Source organism: Scatophagus argus, unplaced genomic scaffold (assembly GCF_020382885.2).
Source record: "Scatophagus argus isolate fScaArg1 unplaced genomic scaffold, fScaArg1.pri scaffold_28_ctg1, whole genome shotgun sequence".
Taxonomy (NCBI): Eukaryota; Metazoa; Chordata; class Actinopteri; family Scatophagidae; genus Scatophagus; species Scatophagus argus.
Window position 1 is genome coordinate 57971 of NW_025421230.1, and position 22731 is coordinate 80701.

The 22731-nt window shown below is 40.8% G+C and overlaps 4 protein-coding genes and 1 long non-coding RNA gene across 5 annotated transcripts; 3 read left to right on the forward strand and 2 right to left on the reverse strand.

Annotated features, from left to right (window-relative positions):
- The first annotated feature begins 208 nt into the window (after positions 1–208).
- LOC124055927 lies at positions 209–3545 on the forward strand. The gene is made up of 5 exons (XR_006842872.1): positions 209–414; positions 1006–1089; positions 2739–2819; positions 3056–3135; positions 3273–3545. It is a non-coding gene; the product is annotated as an uncharacterized LOC124055927 (long non-coding RNA).
- Positions 3546–4496: 951 nt separating this feature from the next.
- On the forward strand, positions 4497–7341 carry LOC124055917 (coxsackievirus and adenovirus receptor homolog). The gene is made up of 2 exons (XM_046382949.1): positions 4497–7275; positions 7326–7341. Exons 1-2 carry the CDS (start codon positions 5939–5941, stop codon positions 7339–7341), a joined length of 1353 nt encoding a protein of 450 aa, XP_046238905.1. The 5' UTR covers positions 4497–5938.
- Positions 7278–9371, forward strand: LOC124055939. Its single transcript, XM_046382963.1, has 5 exons — positions 7278–7828; positions 8091–8174; positions 8286–8366; positions 8451–8526; positions 8601–9371. Exons 1-4 carry the CDS (start codon positions 7379–7381, stop codon positions 8517–8519), a joined length of 684 nt encoding a protein of 227 aa, XP_046238919.1. The 5' UTR covers positions 7278–7378; the 3' UTR covers positions 8520–8526; positions 8601–9371.
- On the reverse strand, positions 9279–13583 carry LOC124055918 (capping protein inhibiting regulator of actin dynamics-like). The gene is made up of 4 exons (XM_046382950.1): positions 13392–13583; positions 13088–13147; positions 12173–12843; positions 9279–9348 (listed from the first exon to the last, which is right to left on the reverse strand). The coding sequence occupies exons 3-4, from the start codon at positions 12841–12843 to the stop codon at positions 9279–9281; spliced, it is 741 nt and encodes a 246-aa protein (XP_046238906.1). The 5' UTR covers positions 13088–13147; positions 13392–13583.
- A 430-nt stretch (positions 13584–14013) lies between these two features.
- Positions 14014–22716, reverse strand: LOC124055930 (rho family-interacting cell polarization regulator 1-like). The gene is made up of 11 exons (XM_046382958.1): positions 21949–22716; positions 18827–19029; positions 18548–18641; positions 17685–18386; positions 17540–17594; positions 17265–17439; positions 15533–15927; positions 14788–14957; positions 14436–14690; positions 14248–14335; positions 14014–14165 (listed from the first exon to the last, which is right to left on the reverse strand). Exons 1-7 carry the CDS (start codon positions 21961–21963, stop codon positions 15678–15680), a joined length of 1494 nt encoding a protein of 497 aa, XP_046238914.1. The 5' UTR covers positions 21964–22716; the 3' UTR covers positions 14014–14165; positions 14248–14335; positions 14436–14690; positions 14788–14957; positions 15533–15677.
- Positions 22717–22731: the final 15 nt, after the last annotated feature.

Sequence of the window (22731 nt, forward strand, 5' to 3'; positions counted from 1 at the left end):
TCCTGTTTTCATGTAGCTTTTGGTGTTGCTGATTGCTTTCTCCCTCCTAATGTGTGTCACCTGTGTCTCATTGTCTTGTCTATTTAGTCCCAGCCATCTTTTGTCAGAGTGTTTTTTACATTGTCTTATGTTCCATGCCAGGATACCTTTGTCTTGCCATGCCATGCCATGCCATGCCATGCCATGCCATGCCATGCCATGTCATGCCATGTTTTGCCAGGAGTTATTGCCACTGTTCTTCTTAGATCCCACGCCACAGTAAGTGTGGGGGTTTTTTTAGTTTTGATTTTGTTAAATAAAGACTATTGTTTTGACCTCTGCCTCGCATCCCTGCTTTGACTCTGCATCGGGTTTCAGCCTTTTTGCGTCAGCAACACCGCCGCTTTGTGACACTTGAAAGTGACACCCATCCAGGTGAGTCCCTGGGTAAATCACACAAACAAGGATAAGGTTAAAGTTAAGGTTAGGCAAAAGTCATGAGTAGGATTATGTATAATATGTCTTAGTTTATAGTTATGTTACATTCAGGATAATATTACAATTAGTTTCGTTTTACAATTAGGTCGTAAGTGTGTAAAATTTACTGTACTCTCTTTGTAAATTGATGATATGTGTTTGAAAAAAAATAAAAAGAGAATTTGAAAGGAGTTGAAAGGGTTGGGGCCTTATTTAAAATAAGATAATCCTTTAATAGTCCCATAACTGGGAAATTGCAGTGTTACTGCAGCCTAAAGGACACACGCTCTCAGAGGGGCGTAATTACAACACCAGGGGGCGCCAATTATTAATTATGGATTTATTTATATATGCTTTTTAATCTTTTTTTTTTTTTTTGCGGGGAGCGGGCATCTGGGGCCGCCCTGGGCTGCCGCCCAATTCGCCCATATGAGAAACTTCTACTGCACAGAGGAGGCGGGTCTGCTCTGATTGGCTGAAAAGTTAATGACTGCTCTGATCGGCTGCTCCAGTGTGTTACTGATGTTGTGGACTTTCTTCACTTTTCAGAACTGGACTCGAGGTTTCTGCATCATCCTGCTTTGTGTTCTGCTACATCTGCACAGCTTTTGAAAGATTTCAGCTGTTCTCCAGGTAAGAGTCAATTTCTGGTTTGTAGCCCACTTTTTGTTTCCTTTTTCTGTCCCATTGCTGTAATGCTGCACAATTACAGCACACTTGTACTCAGATCTGGATTTGTGGTCCACTTTGGTCTCTTTTTTAGATAAAGTTTTATTTTAGGTTGAAATCCCTAACTAGGATTGGCGGAGGTGGAGGTAAAAGTTCCGTCAGTGAATCAGTTCATTTTTTCTGTAAAGTAATAACTAAGGACCCACTTTTGCAGTAAAAGATTAAAACTTGTAAAAAGTGTGATACAATGTATTCTGCTATTAAGTAGCACAAAACTCAAAGTTGTCTCTCCATATTTAACATGGATCAAATAGATCTCATTTGACATAATCAATAAAAATGTCATTTTCAAATGCATTTTCACTACAAATGTCCTCTACTGTAAAAACTCAGACCGAGTTCATTGTGCTAACTCTACCATATGAGTAGAATTCTGATAAAAGGCCCAACATCTACATCCAAACTCCAAACCCCAACCTTTTAATTTTGCAGAGACAGTGAGCCAGAAGGTGCAGCCCACCCCAATACACAAGCACATCAGTATGATGCAACCACACTGTCACCTCCTGACAACCTCCTTGTTCTCAGGTTATTTATCCAGGAAGCTTGTGCTATGGCTTTTTGTCATCATGATAATATGTCACCCTTATACCACAGGACCAACTTCTGCTCTAGAAATAACCTGCAGAAACCAGACGTTGCCTCAGAATGCTGTTATTGACACTATACAACAATTTGTATTTGGAGGAAATCGCAGAGAGAGACTCTGGAACCTACCTCTGCAAAATTGAAAACGTTGTTGGTACAGACAACTGCAAGCTTACACTCAGTGTCGCATCACAGCTGACTGTAAATTATGAACACGGAACTATAGCAGCAGTTGTTGTCCGTGAGGTTGTGGGCATCATCATTATCATTGCAGTCAGGAGGAGAAATTTGGCAATGAAATATTGGAGGATACTTTCCCTCCTCATAAATTCTGTTGCACAAGTGACAAAGTAAGGGCCTGGACTTACAAACGCTCCCAGCACAGTGTACAGGTGAGGAAATGTTAAGCAACTTAGTGATTTTTTTTTTTCCTTTTAAGAGTATGTTAGTCATCTATGCAAGTTCAATAACTCAAGATTAGATTGGGAGTCAGACTTGCGCTGTTATTTATGTCGAAGCAGGAGCGCCTTTTCCTCACTGAAATCATCTCATTACACTTCACATGTTTTAAAAAGTTACATTGATATAATGATTTTCGATATCGCTCCAGAAGCGACATCTGATCGTGTGTGAGGACATGGACAAAGGGCTGAAGTGTGAGGACAAGGAGTTTGAGTATGAGGTCGTAGAGCAGGAGGACGTTGTAACAGAAAAATATATCTGAAAAAGTCTGTCTCATGATTTATTTCATGCTATTAAGGTGACACAACTGTAAACACCAATAAACTCTTCAGTTGTGTGGTACATCTGAACCAAAACAAGTGATTTATTATACAGTTCACAGTTTGGCCACCTGAACCCTTTGAATGTACTGATGGTGAAACATTTTGACATTTTTATTAAGGGAAAAAAACACTTCTGTCTATGTATCTCCTGAAAACAAAAATCTCACGATTCATCTTTAGGAGCCACATTCCTCAGAGGAAGAAAAGTCAGAGGGGAATGGGTGCATTAAGCATTGTGTGGCAACCCATTGTGAAGAAAAGGTGAGTGCTAATAAGCAGAATTTAGTGCTGTGTACATGAAATACAGTTATATTTAAACCCAATATTTTATATTATACTTTTCTGAAGTGTTCATTTTAAGTATTTTGTGCTATTTATGCGTGTGCCTTTAAGCCGAGAATATCTACAAAATTTCGTTATGCTCGCATAATGACAATAAAGACTCTTGAATGTTGAATATCTTTATGAATAATATAAAATCAACTTTTCATCTTTAGGAGCTGTGGTCCTGGTTTGAACAACAGCTGAGGATTATAAATGCATTGAACTTGGTGTGAGCGCCTGCAGTGGACCAAAGGTGAGTATTAGTAAACTTGTTACAGTGTCTCATACATGAATTGGTTAAGGTTTATCTCACACCAAGTTCGATAATGAAAGCTAAAATCAGAGATTTGGCACATGTGCTAAATGTTTTTGTTTCATTTTTTGCTACAGCCCAAAAGATTGCAGACTGGATCAGGACAACTGCCACACCATCGAGGACAAACAGAATTCATACTGTTTTTGATAAAGAAAACAATGTGTTTGTTGATAGTACTGTTTTCAATGTTCAAATAAAATGGAGACATTTCAAAGATGATGACTTGTGTAACAGCCAGAAAGATTAGAGAAGACTGAGTCACAAAAGAGGACCGGGATATGCAACTGCCACACCCTTGAGGACAAACAGAATTCAGACTGTTTTTGATAAAGAAAACATTGTGTTTGTTTACAGTTCGGGCGGCATGGTGGTGCAGTGGTTATTACTGTCGCCTCATAGCAAGAGGGTTCCAGGTTCGAATCCCGGTCTGGGCCCTTCTATGTGGAGTTTGCATGTTCTCCCTGTGCCTGCGTGGGTTTTCTCTGGGTACTCTGGCTTCCTCCCACAATACCAAAAACATGCACATTAGGTTAATTGGCTACTCTAAATTGCCCCTAGGTGTGAGTGTGAGAGTGTGTGGTTGTCCAAGAATTTCCCTCCAGGGATTAATAAAGGAATTCTGATTCTGATTCTGATTGTTTGTCTTTGTGTGTTGGCCCTGCGATTGACTGGCGACCAGTCCAGGGTGAACCCCGCCTCTCGCCCGTAGTCAGCTGGGATAGGCTCCAGCTCCCCCGCGACCCTGACGGATAAGCGGTATAGAAAATGGATGGATGGATGTTTACAGTTCTGTTTTGAATGCTCAAATAAAACAAAGACATTTCAAACATGTGGACTTGTGTTTTTAAAGAGTAAATGGTAATACATTTTAAAGACAGACTTAGAAAGACTTTAAAACTTTTCTTGTAGAGTTATGGTATCAGGTCAGGAAACAACATTGAGATGTTGGGTCATTCCAAGTAAGATATGGAGATGTTGGGTGTTATAACATCTCATCACCTGTCTGTAAAGGCCCTTTTACTTGTACATAGGGTCTCATACTGAGATGATGGGTGGGAACAACACTCACAGAATCCTTGGCTGAAGAATGCAGCCGCTTGAGCTCATGGTTCCGCTCAAGCTTGCATTACAGCAGCCGCTTCACAACCTGTAGTTCTGTATAGAGAACCTGGCAGGTACGGCACCCAGGATCAGGTGTTCTAACTGGTTGGCGTCCTTGTTTTTTCCTCACTGGGGGCTGCAATGGAGATGATGTATGTAATGATGTCTCAGCTCTGGTGTTGTGGTGTCAAGGAGAGCTTTGCTTCAAGTTTTAAATTATATACAAATACACATGGAAAGTCGACCTGATGGTTTGCTGCAAGAACTGGTCAGTGGTTTTGTTTAACTTCTCTGGCCTCATCGGGTTGACCGGTGACTTTTGGTGATCTGTAGCCAATTGTAGGCATTTACTACAATGTAAAATGAATGTTGGCACTGCAGTAACACTGTATGATCTGTGGGAGAAGCTGAATTGAACCCTGGTGGTTAGGTGCCCCTGTGTGGGCCCTGAACAGAACTAGCCTAGGGAAAACGCGGTAGAAAGGGTGAAAATAATGATGATGGATGGTAGTGTCTCTGTTAGTTGTCTCTCTAAGCTTTTGCTGTTTTTGCTTCAGCTTTTACATTCAATGCTCTTAAGGGGAGATGTTGGGTGGTCTATACTGAGAAGATGGTCTCCTTCCATCTTCCCAGTAAACTCTGTCAGAAACCCTGCCCCTCCCCCACCCTTCCTCTTGATCACGTGAACGAGTTGTAAGTCTCTTCTGATTGACTGCTGACAATGGGGGCGCTACTTAGGGGGCTACTTCGGTGATATTTTCAGGACTGATAACTCATGTCCAGGTAAGAGTAAATTCCCCTTCTGTTTATGCTTTAGCACAGTATTTAGCCCACTTTTCTGTTTCTGCTCTGCTACAGTGCAGTTTTAGTGCAAAGTTTTTGCCCACTTTTTCCTCGATAGTTTTTGCTAATGTGTTGTTCTCTCGTGAAATTGTAGCCCACTTTTTCTCGATCTTTTTTGCTAAAGTGTTATTTTGTGTGAAATTTCTGAGCTAGAGTTGGATGAGGTGTAGTAGAAATTTGTCCAATTTAGAATATGTTTTGGAATATTTTATACACTTAGTGTATTTATTATCACTCCCTCTACGATTTTCTGGGCTTTTTGTGATTGTTGTAGCTTAAAATGCCTGATTTTGTGGAATTAAAAAAAAAAAAAATGTGTTGAAAGATATTTGTAGGCTTTATTTTCTTTACATCACAGGAGAAAGGCCATTTTAAACAATCTTACATTCTTGTAATCAACACCATAAGACAGGTAAATAACATTTTTAATTATAGTTATTTAGACGTTTAGTTTACATCAGCTCATGACTCTTCAAATATTTTTAATACACAGATATGTAATTAATTATGCTAAATCTGTATTTTCTGAAAATTCATAACCTTACTCAAGATTTTCAAACAGTCCAGTTGCCTTCAGACTTTAGATGAGGATTTGCTTTACCATGACCTAGATGGTTAAGGATCTTCACAAACATCTTTACTCAAACAGATACATTTATAAACATTTTAAAAGAAACATACACACAAAGTATATCTGAGATTTCAAAAAAGCTACAAAACCACACTTGATCTTTGTTTTCTGAGATATTATAATTAGTAAACTCTTCATCCCTCATTCATCATAAAAGTGACTCTGATGGCTCTTGGGACTAAGAGGATACCTCTTACTCTCTCACTCAGTAAAACTGATGTAACAGACCAGTTTTCTTGTTCTATGTTTAACATGTATATTCCCATATACAGTCCTTCCCTAACTGTAACCCTTATATTTTACAGTGAAACCCTGGCAGTGCAACCTGAATCTGCAGCCCACCAATCCAAGTACATCATTATGCTTGTGCATCAACATTGCTGTCTCCCAGGATATTTCACCGGGATATGGACTTTTGCCATGGTGATATTATGCTCTCTTACCCTGGAACCAGCTTGTTCTGTAAAAATAATATCTGACAATAATTACTATTACGAAGCTAGCGATATAAGCATAACTCTTAACTGTCAGTTCACCCTTGATCCTGAGGATTTGGGTAATTTGGACATACAGTGGAACATTGTGCCACCAAACACGCAGGAAGATGACAAACTTATACTCTTGTATACTCAAAGTATCATTCATAATAATTTATATGCCCCTTTAAATAACAGGATCTACTTTAAGTCTCCTAAGCCCCAAGACGGTGATGCTTCTATAAGCATCACTGACCTTAAGCTTACAGATTCTGGAAAGTACCAATGTAAGGTGAGAACGTTAGCTGGAGAACAGATTAAAGACATTTTTCTGACTGTATTTGAGAGGCCAAACAAGCCAGTATGTTGCGTGGATGATGAACCTGTGTTAGATACAAATATAAGGCTCAGATGCAGATCCTCACAAGGCACTCCACCGATTAAATACATATGGACAAAGCTCAGTGAAAACAAGATGCTGACTCCAGATGCCCATTTTGATGCTCCAGGAGGGGACTTACACTTGGATAAGATCACAGAGAGGGACTCTGGAGCCTACCGCTGTACCGTCCAGAACTTTGTGGGTATGGAAGACTGTGAGCTTATACTCAAAATCACATCTCTATCAACTGTGATTGACGGCAATGGACATATAGCAGGAACTACAGCTGAAATTACAGCAGGAGTGGGTGTGAAACGCTGTGAACTTATACCCAATGTCACATCTCCATCAACAGTGATTGACAGACATGGACCCATAGCAGGTACTACAGCTGAAATTACAGCAGGAGTTGGTATTGAAGACCCTGAATCTATACTCAGTATGACATCTGCATCAACAGTGATTGATGGACATGGACCTATAGCAAGTACTCCAGCTGAAATTACAGCAGGAGTGGGTATCAAAGGCCGTGAGCTTATGCTGAATATCACATCTCCATCAACAGTGATTCATGGACATGGACCTATAGCAAGTACTCCAGCTGAAATTACAGCAGGAGTGGATATCAAAGGCCGTGAGCTTATGCTGAATATCACATCTCCATCAACAGTGATTCATGGACATGGACCTATAGCAAGTACTCCAGCTGAAATTACAGCAGGAGTGGGTATCAAAGGCCGTGAGCTTATGCTGAATATCACATCTCCATCAACAGTGATTCATGGACATGGACCTATAGCAAGTACTCCAGCTGAAATTACAGCAGGAGTGGGTATCAAAGGCCGTGAGCTTATGCTGAATATCACATCTCCATCAACAGTGATTCATGGACATGGACCTATAGCAAGTACTCCAGCTGAAATTACAGCAGGAGTGGGTATCAAAGGCCGTGAGCTTATACCGAATATCACATCTCCATCAACAGTGATTGACGGACATGGACCTATAGCAGGAACAAAAGCTGAAATTACTGCAGGAGTTATTATTGCTGTGATTGTGCTCATCACTGTAACGCGCACCACAGTTATTTACTATCGCCGCAGGAAAGGGCAATATTCTTTCATACTGCACTCATCATTGCAGCTCAGTTGTGAGGAAGAAGACGACCCATTTGAGATAGTGGAGACTACCGACCCTGTGAGTAGCTGTCAGATATTCATATCTCTGTTTTATAATTAACTGCATGCTGTTTAGAATGCTGTATATTAAATGTGAACTCTGGAGTCAACTAGTAATTAAGGAGCAAACCAGTGATTAGTATACATTTCATAGCGTGGCAGCTGGAAACCTTTGAATGTAATTCTGTTGAATAACAGGACCATCTTAGCAATTAAAGTGTGAGTAATAATCCAACATCTATCTGTCCCTTGAATAAAAAAATCTCATGATTTGTCTCCAGGTGCTGTCTTCCTCTGCAGAGGACAATGAGAAGAATGAAGAAGAATCTATTGAGGACAGACTGACTACCTGTGTTGAAGCTAAGGTGAGGAGTATTAAGCTTGGTTTAATGATGTGTACACACAGAATAGTTATTTTTTAAAGGATTTCTGTCTATGAAATCTAAATTATCTAAATCACAAAATCTCCTCTTTAGGATTTGAGCTCCTCACAAATAGAAAAATCAGAGGACAGTGGATCCATGGGAAACAGAGATGAGGTTGATGCTGAAGGACAGGTGAGTGGAAGTGAACTGGTTTAATTTTGTGTGCATGAAATCCTGCCATACGTGAACCAATATGTGCCTGTGCCCCATCTTTAGGAGCCATGTTCCCTGCACACAGAAAATGAGAAAAATGCATCCAACGAGGATGTCGCCAAAGCATTGTGAAGCAAAGGTGAGCAGTATGTAGATGGTTTTAATGCTGTTTACAGATATATTGGAAAACAACATCTTTTTGCATCCTTTTAGGAGGCATGTTCTTCAGATGAAGAAAGGTCCAAGGATGAAGAAACCTTAAAGTTCTGTGTTCAATGTTAACATCAAAATAAGACCGGTTTATGTGAACATTTAACTCAAAACAGTTCAGATTAGATCACAAAAGAGAACAGCATGTCCAGGAGGCACATCCATTCAGACCCAGCGAAGTTCCTACATATGTTGTCATTGAATTCATTTTGTTCGGAGTTTGTTTGTTTGTTTGTTCAAATAAATTGAATTGAAATTGTTTCAACCTTTACTCAAACTTATGTGAAATGTATGATCTGTCTATAATTGATTAAAGACTCAGTCAGGAGGACAGGACATCCACAAGTGCCATGTCCCTGAGGACAGAATAAATGTTCTTGAATACATGTAAGTATTTGAGGAAGAATTCACATTTGTTCAAAGTCTTTGAAAGGGTCTCAAACTTAAAAGTTGGGTGTTTTAGCTTTTTGATACGGAGAAAGTGGTCTTCAATAATCTCATGAATGCTGGAGTCAAACTTAAGTTACTTCCTGTTATGTGAGACAAAGGGGTCATGACTGTATCTTCATACTGTTATCAGCTATCGCTGAAGAGATGAAGGATCCAAACGCAGATTCTCGCTTTGAGATTTATTTATAGTCAAAAGAAAGAATAACAAAAGGTGTCCTCTGAAAGAGGGTTTCAAAAGACGGGCAGAGAAAACACGACGAAGGACGCCACCACCGCTGGACAGGGAACTGGAGATGGCGATCTGAAAGAGAAAAGATTATCAGACGACAAAAGAGACTTTCAAAGGTTTCTAAAGGTTGCCGTAGTACTACTGTGGGGAAAAACTGAAGAATTGGCGGAGAGTAGATGCGGACCAGGTCCTTAAGTAAGAAGCAGTGATCAGGAAGCAGGTCGGCTTAATGACACAGGTGATTTCACTCGACTCCAATTCCCCGTCCTGCCGGCACAGCTGTCCCCGGTGTGCCTGAAGGAAAAGAACAAAAAACTAAAACAAGAGCAGCCTAATACCCGGCCACAATCCTAACACATACACCCACATTTCGTCAAAGGGCTCTCAGTCATTCTCTAGACAACTTTCTATTTTTAATAATTTCCCTTGTATAGGGCACATTACGTACCACACGTACCACAGGGCTGTGTGCTGAGCCCATTCCTCTACTCCCTCTTCACACGTGACTGTAGGCCTGCACATGGATCCAATTCCATCATCAAATTTGCTGATGACACCACAGTTATTGGCCTCATCAGCAACGACGATGAGACAGCATACAGGGAGGAGGTACAGCACCTGGCCACATGGTGTGCAGACAACAACCTGCTCCTTAACACCAGCAAGACAAAGGAGCTCATTGTGGACTTCAGGAGGGAGAGAGGAGGCACGCATGCCCCATACACATCAACGGGATGACGGTTGAACGTGTCTCCAGCTTCAAGTTCCTGGGGACCTGCATCTCAGAGGACCTGACCTGGACCACCAACACCTCCAGCCTTGTGAAGAAGGCTCACCAGCGCCTCTTTTTCCTGAGGACACTGAAGAAACACCATCTGTCTTCAGCCATCCTGGTGAATTTCTTCCGCTGTGCAATTGAAAGCATCCTGACCAGCTGTGTCACAGTATGGTATGGGAACTGCTCAGTTGCAGACCGCAAGGCGCTACAACAAGTGGTGAAAACCGCCCAGCGCATCACAGGGACTCCACTTCCAGCCCTTGAAGACATCCAGAGGAATCGCTGTCTGCGTCGAGCTCGCAGCATCCTCAAGGACTCCTCCCACCCTGCTCATGGTCTGTTTGCACTCTTGCCGTCTGGCAAGCGCTTCAGGAGCCTCAAGGCCAGGACCAGCAGGCTGAGCAACAGCTTCTTCCCCAGGGCTGTCTCCTTACTGAACTCAGCCCCCCACTAACACCCTCATCCTACACCACACTCCACTACACCACCCTATCCTAACTGAGTACTACATACTGAGTGTTGCACTAGTTCCTCTACCTCACTGTTAATATAGTTAGACTACTGCCTATCGTTGTATACACTATATTGTCCATTGCACTAGTGATTTATAGCTTAATTTAACATCTGTAAATATCATTTGTAAATTGTGTTATAGTTTCCGCCTACACTGGATGCACATTTAAGCACATATCCATCTGTATAGTATGTTCATAGTACTTAGAAACACTGTATTTTATGACAACTACCTGTATATCATGTTTATATTATATCTGTAGCATAGACACCTGTACATACCCTGTACATACTGTAAATTACTGTATACCTGGCACTTACTGCTTATTGCACTTCTGGTTAGATGCCAAACTGCGTTTCGTTGCATTGTACTTGTACATGTGTAATGACAATAAAGTTGAATCTAATCTAATCTAATCTAATCTAGAAAGTAGGGTCTATACTGCAATGTTGGATCTGCAGTATAAATCCAAAATCTCCATGTTAGTCCCTTGTCCTGATGCTCTGTCATAAAGGAATGTTTTAAGCCTTGACTTAAATGTGTCTGCCTCTCTGACAAATGGAGAGAGCTGTTTCCACAGTAAAGGACCCCAGTAAATGAAGGCTCTACCTCCCAGTCTATTTTTAGAGATACTGGGAGTCACTAACAGACCTGCATTCTGGGAGCGAAGTGCTCTGGCAAGACAGTATGGAATGATGAGGTCTTCCAGATAAGATGGAGTTTTGTCATTAAGAGCCTCATAAGTCAGCAGAAGGATTTTGAAGTCTATTTTAAATCCTACAGAAAGTCAATGGAGAGAAGCTAAAATGGGAGAGATGTGCTCTCTCTTACTAGCTCCTGTCAACAGCCTTGTCGCAGCTTTCTGGCCGAGCTGGAGACTCCTTGGAAAGTTTTTCGGACATCCTGACAAAAGAGAGTTACAGTAGTCCAGCCTGAAAGGGATAAACGCATGGACCAGTTTCTCAGCATCATTCTGAAAAACGATATTCCCAGTCTTAGCTATACTGCGCAGGTTGCGCAGGTGAAAGAAGGCTGTCCTAGATACTGTTGTAATAAAGAAACTATTACTGAAATGTTGGGTTTAAGCAGGCAAATTGGGTCAGACCCAATTTCAGTGTCAGGCAAAGGTCATGCCACTGACGTCTCATTTGTCTTATGACTCTGGAACATCAAAAATGTCACTCCAATATCAAGAGCCCATCAGTTCAGATTTCTGCCAGAAAAATGTGGACACTAGATATGTTTTGATGTTAGTGAGACCAACTGATCTTGGAAATGTACATTATTGTTTATATTACAACTCTAAACTAATTTGTAGTTTATGAAACTGGCTGCAGTGTAAATGTATTGTCAGAATATTGTCATTGTGTAAAACAGGAAATAAAATGTAACATGATACACTCTTGCTGACTTTTTATTTCAAAACAATGTTTAAATTGAAATATTTAAGAACAGAATCAACATTTTACAAAAAAAAAATCCTGCTGTGAGTCATTATTTTGTTCTTTTATGTGAAAACGTTTTCCCTCTTGCTTTTCACTTTTTCTTTACATCATCTTTTTTTCCTCTCTCCTGCTCCATGTTGTCCTCTTCTCCTCAGACACCTCCTCTCCTCTTTCATTGCCTCTTCTTCACCTGGTCCTTTTCTCTTTGGACACCCTCTCCCTGCTTTGACCTCTTTGTCTCCATGTTGTCCTCTTCTCCTCAGACACCTCCCCTCCTCTTTCACTGCCTCTTCTTCACCTGGTCCTTTTCTCTTTGGACACCCTCTCCCTGCTTTGACCTCTTTGTCTCCATGTTGTCCTCTTCTCCTCAGACACCCCCCCTCGTCTTTCACTGCCTCTTCTCCACCTGGTCCTTTTGTCCTTGGACGCCCTCTCCCCGCTTTGACCTCTTTGTCTCCATGTTGTCCTCTTCTCCTCAGACACCTCCCCTCCTCTTTCACTGCCTCTTCTCCACCTGGTCCTTTTCTCCTTGCAGGCTCTCTCTCAGCTTTGACCTCTTTGTCTCCATGTTGTCCTCTCTCCTTTGTCACTTCTTTTACATGTCGTTCTTCTTTCCTCTGATGCTCCTCCTGCAGCTTCATCCTTTCCTCCTCACAGGTCTTTCTCTCCTCCTCTTCTGATGGCTCTTGTCTTTTAATTTTCACTGTAGTGTCACAAAACTTGGTTTCATCAGAAGTCTTTTCTGTCTCTGATTTAGTCACTGCACAAACATTCTGTGACTGTTTTGCCAAGATGTCAGCAGTGGCTGGGCTTACATAAACCTGAATCATCTGCAAAAGAGTGACAAAACATCAGAAACAAGTGGTCATAGAAAACATACCAAGTCCTATTCCCCAGATTTGTTAAACTAAAGTGTGCAGCCATATTTGCCTTTTTTGTACTTTCATATACACAGAAAGAAACCCTGTTAGCAGATACACAGCACATACAAGTTTCTTGATATTAGTGGCTTTGATGTCGAAAAGTGTTCAACGAAATTTGGTTGAGCTCCAGTGTGACTCTTATCATACTTACTGCCAGTGTCTTTAAAGTGGGACAATTCAATTTGACAGATAAAGTCTGCAATTTTGTATTCTGTGAATGCAAAAGGAAAAATGATGACATAAATAGGAGCAAAGGAGAAATACTACTATAATTTAGAATTGCAACAACCTTCAAACAGAAAAATTTGGTGGATATTACAGATTAGGGAAATTATGGCTAGTTTGACTTCACTTCCTCTCCTTACCTCCACTGTTGTCACTTATATCATCATCATGAAATGTTATTGTCATGGTTATGACTGGGTGGGACTGGTTTACTAAACTGGAGCTCTCACCTGACTGTTCCTGGGTGTGGGTGCAGGCCATTTCTTTTGCAGCTGGGGAACCCTTCGCTTCACACTGGTCTCTTCTTCCTCCTCCTCCTCTTCCTCCTCTTCCTCCTCTTCTTCTGTTCCATTCTTTGGGGGCTGCCAATCAACTGACCCCTCATCTTCAGAGGAGCTCAGCTCAGAGCCCTGATTTAATGAGACAAAGAGTTATTTTTCTTACTTAGGACACAAACATTATTCTAAGCACAGAAACTACTAAAGACAACTCTTGCCAGTCTGTTCCTGGGTGTGGGTGCAGGCCATTTCTTTCGCAGCTGGGGAACCCTTCGCTTCACACTGGTCTCTTCTTCCTCCTCCTCCTCTTCCTCCTCTTCTTCTTCTGTTCCATTCTTTGGGGGCCAATCATCTGACCCCTCATCATCAGACGAGCTCACCATCTGTTTTAGATAAGATGAAATGATCTTTTTCTCACTCACTTACCCTATACACTGAAACTGATGAAGACGACTCGTACTGATCTTTGACTGGCTGAGGATAGCTCTTTCTTGTGTAAGTTTAGAACCCTTCCAGTCACCTGCTGCTTGTTTCCATGGTTCTTCTTTTCAGGTTCTTGCATGACCTTCCTTGTGTCCTCCTGAGGTGATTCTGTCACCACCTCGTCATAGTCTGCACCTGCCCTCTTGCTCCTCTCTTTCTTCTTCTTTTCCTTATCTGCATAGCTTGACACTGCCATCATCGTCAATGCTCTGCTCTGAACTGTGTACGCTGTCGGGTCATCCGCTGTAAAATGAAAGGTTAAAATCATAAACTGATACTATTCAAGCCAACAGAATTGTTTTTCAATTTTTTATGCTGATGTAACCTTGGTAAAATCTTTTGGCTGTTTGGGGATCATGGCACATGAATGATGCTACCCTCTCATATTTTTCAAGTCCCAGCTGCCGCTTGGCCTGATGGGAGAAATCATGCACAAAGTACATAAGATAAAAATGTTGCACCTTGTAATAATAATAATAATAAAGACTTTAAAGGAACAAAAATGTGTCTTACAAAAGTGGCAACAGAAGAACGTAACATATTGAATGTGGGGCCAGGACCCAGATTCAGTCCTTCCCAGGCACCCTTAAAATACTCTGGGAGTTTCAACAAGGGCCCTCCAACAGTGGTATGAAAAAACGTGGATGCCTCTGAGCCTCCCTCAATTTGACCACGAAGTCTGTTGTAACGCCTGAACCAGGCATACTCCTCTGGTTTCAGTGGTATGGCTGCTTGCCCAAAGTATCTCTGGGTTTTGTGCTCCTGAATCTATTTTTAAAAGACATTTGATTAGTGTTTCTAGCTAAGGTGTTAAACAATAGATGCATGTTGTGTTCACTTGTTTCATTTTAATATTTGTACTTACACGAATGACACGACAACCTCTTGTAGTCTTTTCAGCAGTCTTGACCTCTTTCACGGTCATGTTGGTGATTACTCCCTTCCGATGTCCAGTTGTTGCAATGAGAAACCCACCAAGTAGTCCAAAAAACAGTCTGAGTTTCCTTATGTTATGTGGTTCCTTCGCAAGATCATCTTTTAAAGAAGAGGAACAACATTTTATGCATGAGCGTTCAAAGACAGTCACTTTTAGGTCTGGAGCTGATTTAGCAACTCTATTTTCCACTACCATAACCCACCAAACAATAATTCTGTACAAATTGGAAGACACCCTAGTTAGCAGACAGCACATAGGCATGGACCCAGTTTCTAAATAGTCAATCTAAAATCTTGAAGGGCTCCTCAACACAATTTGATTGAATATACATAGTACCAATTTATCTCAAGGAAATTCAATCGAATGCAACTGGACTTGGTTATTTGTCTTCGAAGAACCTTGACTAGGCTAGGACTAGTCCCAGGCTAGTCAAGCGAGCATGAACTGATGAAGCCTCTTGGATGAGAGGTGAAACATCTTCAAAGACAAATAACTAAGTCCAGTTGCATTCGATTGAATTTCCTTGAGATAATCATGACCTGGATGAATGAGAATATTCACAGGCTCATAGTACCAATTTACAACAAAAAGCCATCTCAGTGCATTTTGAATAGAAACAAACAAATAATCTCTGAGAGATGTTTGAACAACTGCTGTAACTGGTGATCCTTACCAAGTGCAGCATCAATATGCTTTGGTGCCTCCTCTATGAACTGAGCATGTTTTATGGCCTTGACAAGTTTGTCTGAAGAACAAACAAACAAAAAACAACTACTGTTCAGCACATATGTGTCTCAACTTAAATCACGAGATTTTCATCAATGGAGGTGAATACTGAACTTGCCAGACTTGGTACGTCGCACAAGGAGCTGGTGCCCAACAACATCTCTGCCAATGTCTCGGACACGTGCCCTAAGCTCCACTGTCAGGGCCTTGATTCCCCTTTCACCAAGCCTCATACAAGACGGCTTCATGTTGGACAGATATTTTAAGAATGCCAAAACATCCATTAAATATATCCGTTGGGTTGTGGGTTTGAACCCTCTTTGTTGCAGGTTGGCTACAAACCTTAAAGGTCAAAAATAAGCATTGGTTCATGTCCTCTCATAGTCAATAGACATGTCCTCTCATAGTCAATAGACCAGGGGTGGCCAACCCGCGGCTCCCGAGCCTCATGCGGCTCTTTAACTAGTTTCATGCGGCTCTTCAGGAGCTTTCACATGACATGCGTCAAATATGCTTGGCTGGTGTTGCCATTTATTCCCCCTACGGCTAGATGGCACGCTGACCAGGTAAGCCTGTTTGAGTGACGTGAAACGCGCGACGAGAATCCTTGGCGCAACATCATTTGCGTTGTAAACAATTTCCGTCAAGTTAGCTCTCAAAATGGCAGGGAAAAAAAGCACAGCCAAACGAAAATATGAAGAAGAACACAGGACGTTTTTGACAGAGTGGGAGAGTTTATATTTTTTTGTTGAACGTAATGGCAAGCCGATCTGCCTTATATGTCACGCAGCATTAGCGCATTTCAAAGCTTCAAATCTTCAGCGTCACTTCAGCTCACTCCATCCTAACATCGAACAGGAATTTCCAAAAGGAACTGAACTTCGCAAGCACAAGTTGGTCGCTTTGAAAAGTCAGGCAGAAAAGCAGATGCAGTTTTTCCAAAAATTTACGAAACACTCGGAGACCGTAACGCTTGCATCATATCAACTGGCTTGGAACATAGCACGGGCTAAAAAGCCATACAACGAAGGGGACTTCATTAAAAAATGCCTCATTGACGCTGTTGAAATCTTGTCTTCTGAAGACGCCAAACTAAAACAGAGCGTATCAGACGTCCAACTGTCCCGCCACAGTGTTGAACGCAGAATATCAGATATTAATACGGCTGTTGAATCACAGTTGCACTCTGACCTTCAAGCATGTGCGTATTTTAGTGTGGCATTGGATGAGAGTTGTGACATACAGGACAAGCCTCAGTTGGCAATATTTGCACGGTCTGTGTCAAATGAATGTATGATCAAAGAAGAACTCCTTGATATTGTGCCATTAAAAGACAGAACCCGTGGCATAGATGTGAAAGAAACGATCTCTGTCTGCGAGTCTGTGTTTTCTACCCTGAAACACGTGAAATCAAAGCATCGATCTGTTCTGACTGACACTCATTTGAAAGAATTGCTTCGAGTGGCAACAACAGAATACAAGCCAGATTTGAAGAGGATTGTTCAAGATAAGGAATGCCAGAGGTCTCACTAAGCAGCATAGTAAGAGAAAAATGTTATTGAAAATTATTCTATTTTTGTTTGTGGACTTGCTTGAACTGAGTGTTTGTGTGTGTTTCTGACTAGTTGGCCACCCCTGCAATAGACAATCAGATAATTCTTCAAATTTTGTAAACTTACCCTCTGACTCTTGAAATATCCTGCAGAAACAACAGATCTCCATTTGGTTTGGGGGAGTTTGCCATGAAGTGCAGGAAGTGGAACACATGAGTGGCACGCTGCTTTGCATTTTCCTGAACTTTCCTGGGAGGGTTGGCACCTTCCACATGGCCTTTAAAGTCTCTCACCAGTTTCACTGAGGGACATGTAAATAAATAATTAGACATTACACAATGGTAAACATGTGCCAGTAAGATTCATAATCCTAAACATTTTGATAGAAATGTGATATTCACCATAAGAAGAGGCGTCTGATGCTGAATTTTTTGGCACACGCTTATATTTCATAACCTGGAAAAATATGAAATGAGTTGCACACATCCAAACTTAATGTCCAGAACTGGTCATATTGATATGTAAGTAGAATGAAATGACCCTCACATTTGCACGCATTGTAGAAGAATGCAGCTGCTTCAGCTCATCATTTCGTTCAATTTCGCATTCAAGCAGCTGCCTTGTCACACGAAGCTCTGCAAAAAGATACTGGCAATTTTCACAACCATCTGCAGGTGTCCTTGGATGAAGGCGGTGTTTTTGTCTGACAGCGGAGCGGGGAGGTTTGCTGGCTAAGGATGAGGATGCTGTGGTAATCAGCGGCAAAGGTGAAAGAGCAGTGACAGCAGTTGGTGATGCTCTTGAAGGGGACATGGATGGTCCACAGTCAGTTGGTACTAGGCTCACAGAATCTGTGGCACCAAGTACAGTGGAGTCTACGTCTGTGTTACTTGGTGATGGCAAAGCTGAGAGAGTTGCACTGGTATTATCTGAAGGAGGAGGTGTTTCTGGGGCAGGTGTGGATGGCTCACAGTCAGTGGATCCTGGACCTACAGAATCTGTTGCATGTATGGCAGTGGACAGAGATGATGCAGGTGTAAAGGTGGCTTTAGTATTACTGAGGGTCGTTGTCCTTTCAGACGCCCTTGCAGCTATCTCCCTTTCGACAGCCTCTTCAATGGCAGATTCATCCACTTCATCCATATGTGACACAATTGGTGGTTGGGGATGGCTGGCCCTCAACAGTGCCAGTTCCCTTGCAATGTACCTGTCCTTTGCCCTTTCCATATAAAGTTTAGCCATAGGTTTCTGAAAAAAAGTACAACATTGCTTTAAATGCAAATTTATTTTGTCTAACTCTGTTCTACGTCACAGTTTCATACCTTATGTCATATCATATCTACTTCTCCTTTGCTCTATTTTTAAGGACAACCAGCAAATCAATATAAATACAGCAGTCAAATACATACCTTCAACCCATGGATCTTTAACAGATGCTTGTCAAGTCTGTTGATATGTTTAGAGTTGCATAACAGAACTGGACAGTCCAGATTTGCCCTAAAGCTGGGGAAATGACACCAATGAAAAAAAGCATATTATCCAGAGAATAGGATATTGCCTTACTCAACAGCAAAACGTGGTAAAAGTCCCTGTATTAATTCATTAATTCAGTAATATTAAAAATGTTCCCATTCCATGTGTGTGTGTGTGTGTGTGTGTGAGAATGGTAATATTTCCAAAACACTTACTGTCTGTGAGCCAACTTGCTTAAAAGACTAAGCTCTTCTTTGTTTTTCACTTTCTCTGTGACTTTGAGATGCTGCATTATATCCGCGTATCTAAGTCCACAAATTGGACACTGATGCCCAGCCGTTTGATTGCTGGGCCTTCTTCTGGGTTGAGGAGACTTTGCAGGCACAGGATTTTTCTGTGCTTCGGCCTCCTCTGGTCCCTGTGTTCAAATGGAAGAGATGGAAAAAATAACAAATTTTGTCAATCATGTCAAATTTTGCACTAGAATTAGGCAAATTGCTACTTTTTTTGTCCAAGAAAAAATGTTTTCAAATGTAGTGAAAGTGGCGTCATCTCACCTGATTGACAGTTGTTAAAATGTTTGGCTTGTTATTGCTGTCATCCTTATTACTATGCACAGAACTGAATTGCTGATGTTTGCACAATAACTGTCCTTGTTTGGAGATAATAGTAACTCAGACCTCTATACTGTATTCACACCCTCTTCTCTCCTCTTCCCTCACTATTTTCACTAATCCTATCATTATCATATTAACTTCAAGGTTATGTTAATTCATGTGTTTCAGCACAAGTTAATTCATTTGATTTAAAAAATGTTCTTATTTTACATGTACAACTGCTGATGTACATACTGGCGTTTACATTTAGCATTAACATATTATATATTTCTAGAAGCATCTTTAAAACAGCTATAATAATATGGTGAAATTGCTTCACATATATTTACTTCAGTTGATTCTGAGTGGATAGTGTAGCCACATGAGAGCTTATAAACAGGAAACTTAACATGTGAAGCCACGCAATAAAAGAAATACTGTCCTATAAAGTGGATATGTGTCTCCCTGGTGTTTCTTTTTATCAAGAGTAACTGACTACTTTCTATTGAACCCTCATGTTATATTAATGCAATATAATTACAAAGCGACTATTTTTTTGTTATTATTGTCATTAGGCTTGCTCAATATATCCAGCTATGATAAGATAATATCAGACCACTGCATGAAGACACGTTGTTACACATGCACCCTCTTCTCTCCCTGCAGGTTTCAGCAATGGAAGTATTTTATATTTATTATTATTTCATATTTGCTGGCTTTATGGGCTAAATATCAAATAGTAAGAGTTCACAGTAAAATTGATGTTCTTTGCTCACAATGACTATCGATCAGGCATGTCAAACTGGTCCTCAAAGGGCTGGTGTGGCTGCAGGTTTTTGTGCCAAGCTGTGCATCTGTGCCTTGATATGGTTAGGTACAGATGAAGGATTTTTAATTTGAAATTTCTCTAAAATGACACAGTACAAATAAGTGGTCTTCTCTGTGTCAGTAGTCAGAGATGTCTTCTAGCAAGACACATCAGGCATTCCCAGAAATTATGCAGCAATTTGTTTTTACAGCATCTCAAACTTTCAGAAATGTAACCATATCAAGGTATAGATGTAAGACTTTTAATTTGATATTTCTCCAAAATGATACAGTAAAAATGGTTGATAATGAATGAGGGAGTAGTCAGATGCTCCTGAGGTCAATAGTAACAACCATTACCAGAAATTCTGGAGCAATATGGTTTTACAGTATTTCAAAGGTAAGAAATGTAACCATCTCAAGGTACAGATGTAGGACTTTTAATTTGAAATTTATCTAAAATGATACAGTAAAAATGAACGGCCTTCACTGTGTCAGTAGTCGGAGATGTCTTCTACCAAGATACATCAGGCATTGCCAGAAATTATGCAGCAATAGGTTTTTACAGTATCTCAAAGGTAAGAAATGTAACCATAACAGGGTGCAGATGTAGGACTTTTAATTTGAAACTTCTCCAAAATGATACAGTAAAAATTAATGGTCTTCACTGTGTCAGTAGTTAGAGATGTCTTCGACCAAGATACATCAGGGATCGCCAGAAATTATGGAGCAGTGTATTGTCATAACACCTGGATATCAAATTTTTCATTTGCTGTTTCCAACATCTTATTTTGAAAACCGGATGTCTTAATCCTGCCTGTCCGCTCGTTCGGGATCGTTTCTTTGCATGGCATAAAGCAGGGGTCGGCAACCCGCGGCTCTAGAGCCGCATGCGTCTCTTCAGCGCCTCCCTAGTGGCTCCCTGGAGCTTTTTCAAAAATGTATGAAAATGAAAAAAAAATATGGGGGAATATATATTTTGTTTTAATATGGTTTCTGTAGGAGGACAAACATGACACAAACATTCTTAACGTTTTCCAATGCTGTAAAAATGTTTATAATAAATATTAAATTTCAACATTTCTGTCAACGACGATGTGCGTCATAGCCTGCGACACACGTTTCAGTGCGGCGCGGTGCCACGCAGGTGGCTGTTGTAAACGAACCGGCGGGTGTGTCATGGGCCATGGATCCCAAAGAGGAAAAGCGAAAGATAGCTGATGAGAACAGAGGATTCAAGGAAGAATGGACCGAATCATCTGCTTTCATTGCCGATTGCCTGCATGTTTGCTTTGTAATGAGAAGTTGTCAAATAACAAAAAGAGTCATTTGGAAAGACATTTCCAGGGAAGGCATGCTAAATTTGCAGCAGACCACCCAGTTGGGAGTGAGAGGAAAAGTGCGATTGCTTTACTTTTGGAGAAATTAGAGGAGCGCAAAGATAGATTTAAGAAGTGGATTGCATCTCCAAACTCCACTTCTGCTGCTAGTTTTGTTGCAACCCGGGAGATAATAACGCGTGGAAAACCGTTCACAGATGGTGAGTACATGGAGGATTCATTCATCAAATTGGTTATTTTGGTAAGCTAATATAGCTAATATACACTTACAGCCTGTGTTCCCTTCATATAAGGCTTATATAAGGCTTTTAATTTTTTTGCGGCTCCAGACAGATTTGTTTTTTGTTTTTTTTTGTTCAATATGGCTCTTTGAACATTTTGGGTGCCGACCCCTAGCATAAAGGCTAGAATACGCGGGTACTCTAATTTTAGTGTCGGCTGATTTGACCACGGAGACACGAACGTCGGCTAGTTTGACCGCACTGTTATTTCTTCACTATGTGTTTTGGTTGGGTCAGAGTGTGTATATCAGGACAATAAAACATAAAACATAGCTATAAACATGGAACGACAAAATCAGGTGAGCTAACTGACCTCTTCATACTTCATTATTTTCCTTTTCTGTAGCAGAACGCAGTGAAATCCGTTTTTTTGTTCTTCCTCAGTCGTCACTCATCGGAAATTTCGCGATATTCAATTGCATCTCCATGACATATTGGAGAATCTCGCGATCGTACGTGCACGCCCGCTCAACAAAAACACATATGGGGGCGCCAAGGACCATGTATGCCGCCGTTTCTGAATTTAGATCCCTTATTAAATTGCACGGATTTGCTTAACCATCCTCCAAATAAGACTGGAAAATGTTCAATCATAACTTTTGACGGACTTCTGCCGACTTCCACGGAAAAAAAAATCAGCTCTTATAAGCAGATGATGGAAGGCACACACCTGTGTACATGTCCCAGGTTCAAATAATTCTGTCATTAATGGTAAAGAAAGTAAAAGGAAAACGGAAAGGGATGTGAAAAATGCACAGTTAGTACACATTAACTATGTGTACTGTAACTAAGTGATTATTATTGCCTTATATCTTATAGGGTCGATATTCGTTATGAGTAGATCAAAATAAAGCACAGAATAAGCACATACACATATTGCAATAATGGCATTGTAACAACTGCTGAATTACTCATAATTGTGTAAGGATGTAGTGCCAGTATTTTTTTAAATATCAAGTATAGTATAATTAATAACATTTCAGGGATCAAGTGCTTGACTTTTATAATAATTATATTTTAAAAGTGTAGGTGCAGTGACTACCCCTTTTGATTTTTTAAACATCTTAAGAACAAACATGTATTTCTGTATGTTGGA

What these genes read in the sequence shown, in the direction of transcription:
- LOC124055917 (XM_046382949.1), top strand. Translation starts at nt 5,939, where the DNA reads ATGGCTCTTGGGACTAAGAGGATACCTCTTACTCTCTCACTCAGTAAA.
- LOC124055930 (XM_046382958.1), bottom strand. An exon ending in AGCAAGTTGGCTCACAGACA is followed by an intron (nt 18,642 to 18,826) that starts GTAAGTGTTTTG and finishes TCATTTCCCCAG; the next exon opens with CTTTAGGGCAAATCTGGACT. An exon ending in TAAAGATCCATGGGTTGAAG is followed by an intron (nt 18,387 to 18,547) that starts GTATGTATTTGA and finishes ACTTTTTTTCAG; the next exon opens with AAACCTATGGCTAAACTTTA.
- LOC124055918 (XM_046382950.1), bottom strand. Translation starts at nt 12,843, where the DNA reads ATGATTCAGGTTTATGTAAGCCCAGCCACTGCTGACATCTTGGCAAAA. An exon ending in GCAATGAAAGAGGAGAGGAG is followed by an intron (nt 9,349 to 12,172) that starts GTGTCTGAGGAG and finishes TTTCTCTTTCAG; the next exon opens with ATCGCCATCTCCAGTTCCCT.
- LOC124055939 (XM_046382963.1), top strand. Translation starts at nt 7,379, where the DNA reads ATGCTGAATATCACATCTCCATCAACAGTGATTCATGGACATGGACCT. An exon ending in CTACCTGTGTTGAAGCTAAG is followed by an intron (nt 8,175 to 8,285) that starts GTGAGGAGTATT and finishes TCTCCTCTTTAG; the next exon opens with GATTTGAGCTCCTCACAAAT. An exon ending in AGGTTGATGCTGAAGGACAG is followed by an intron (nt 8,367 to 8,450) that starts GTGAGTGGAAGT and finishes CCCCATCTTTAG; the next exon opens with GAGCCATGTTCCCTGCACAC.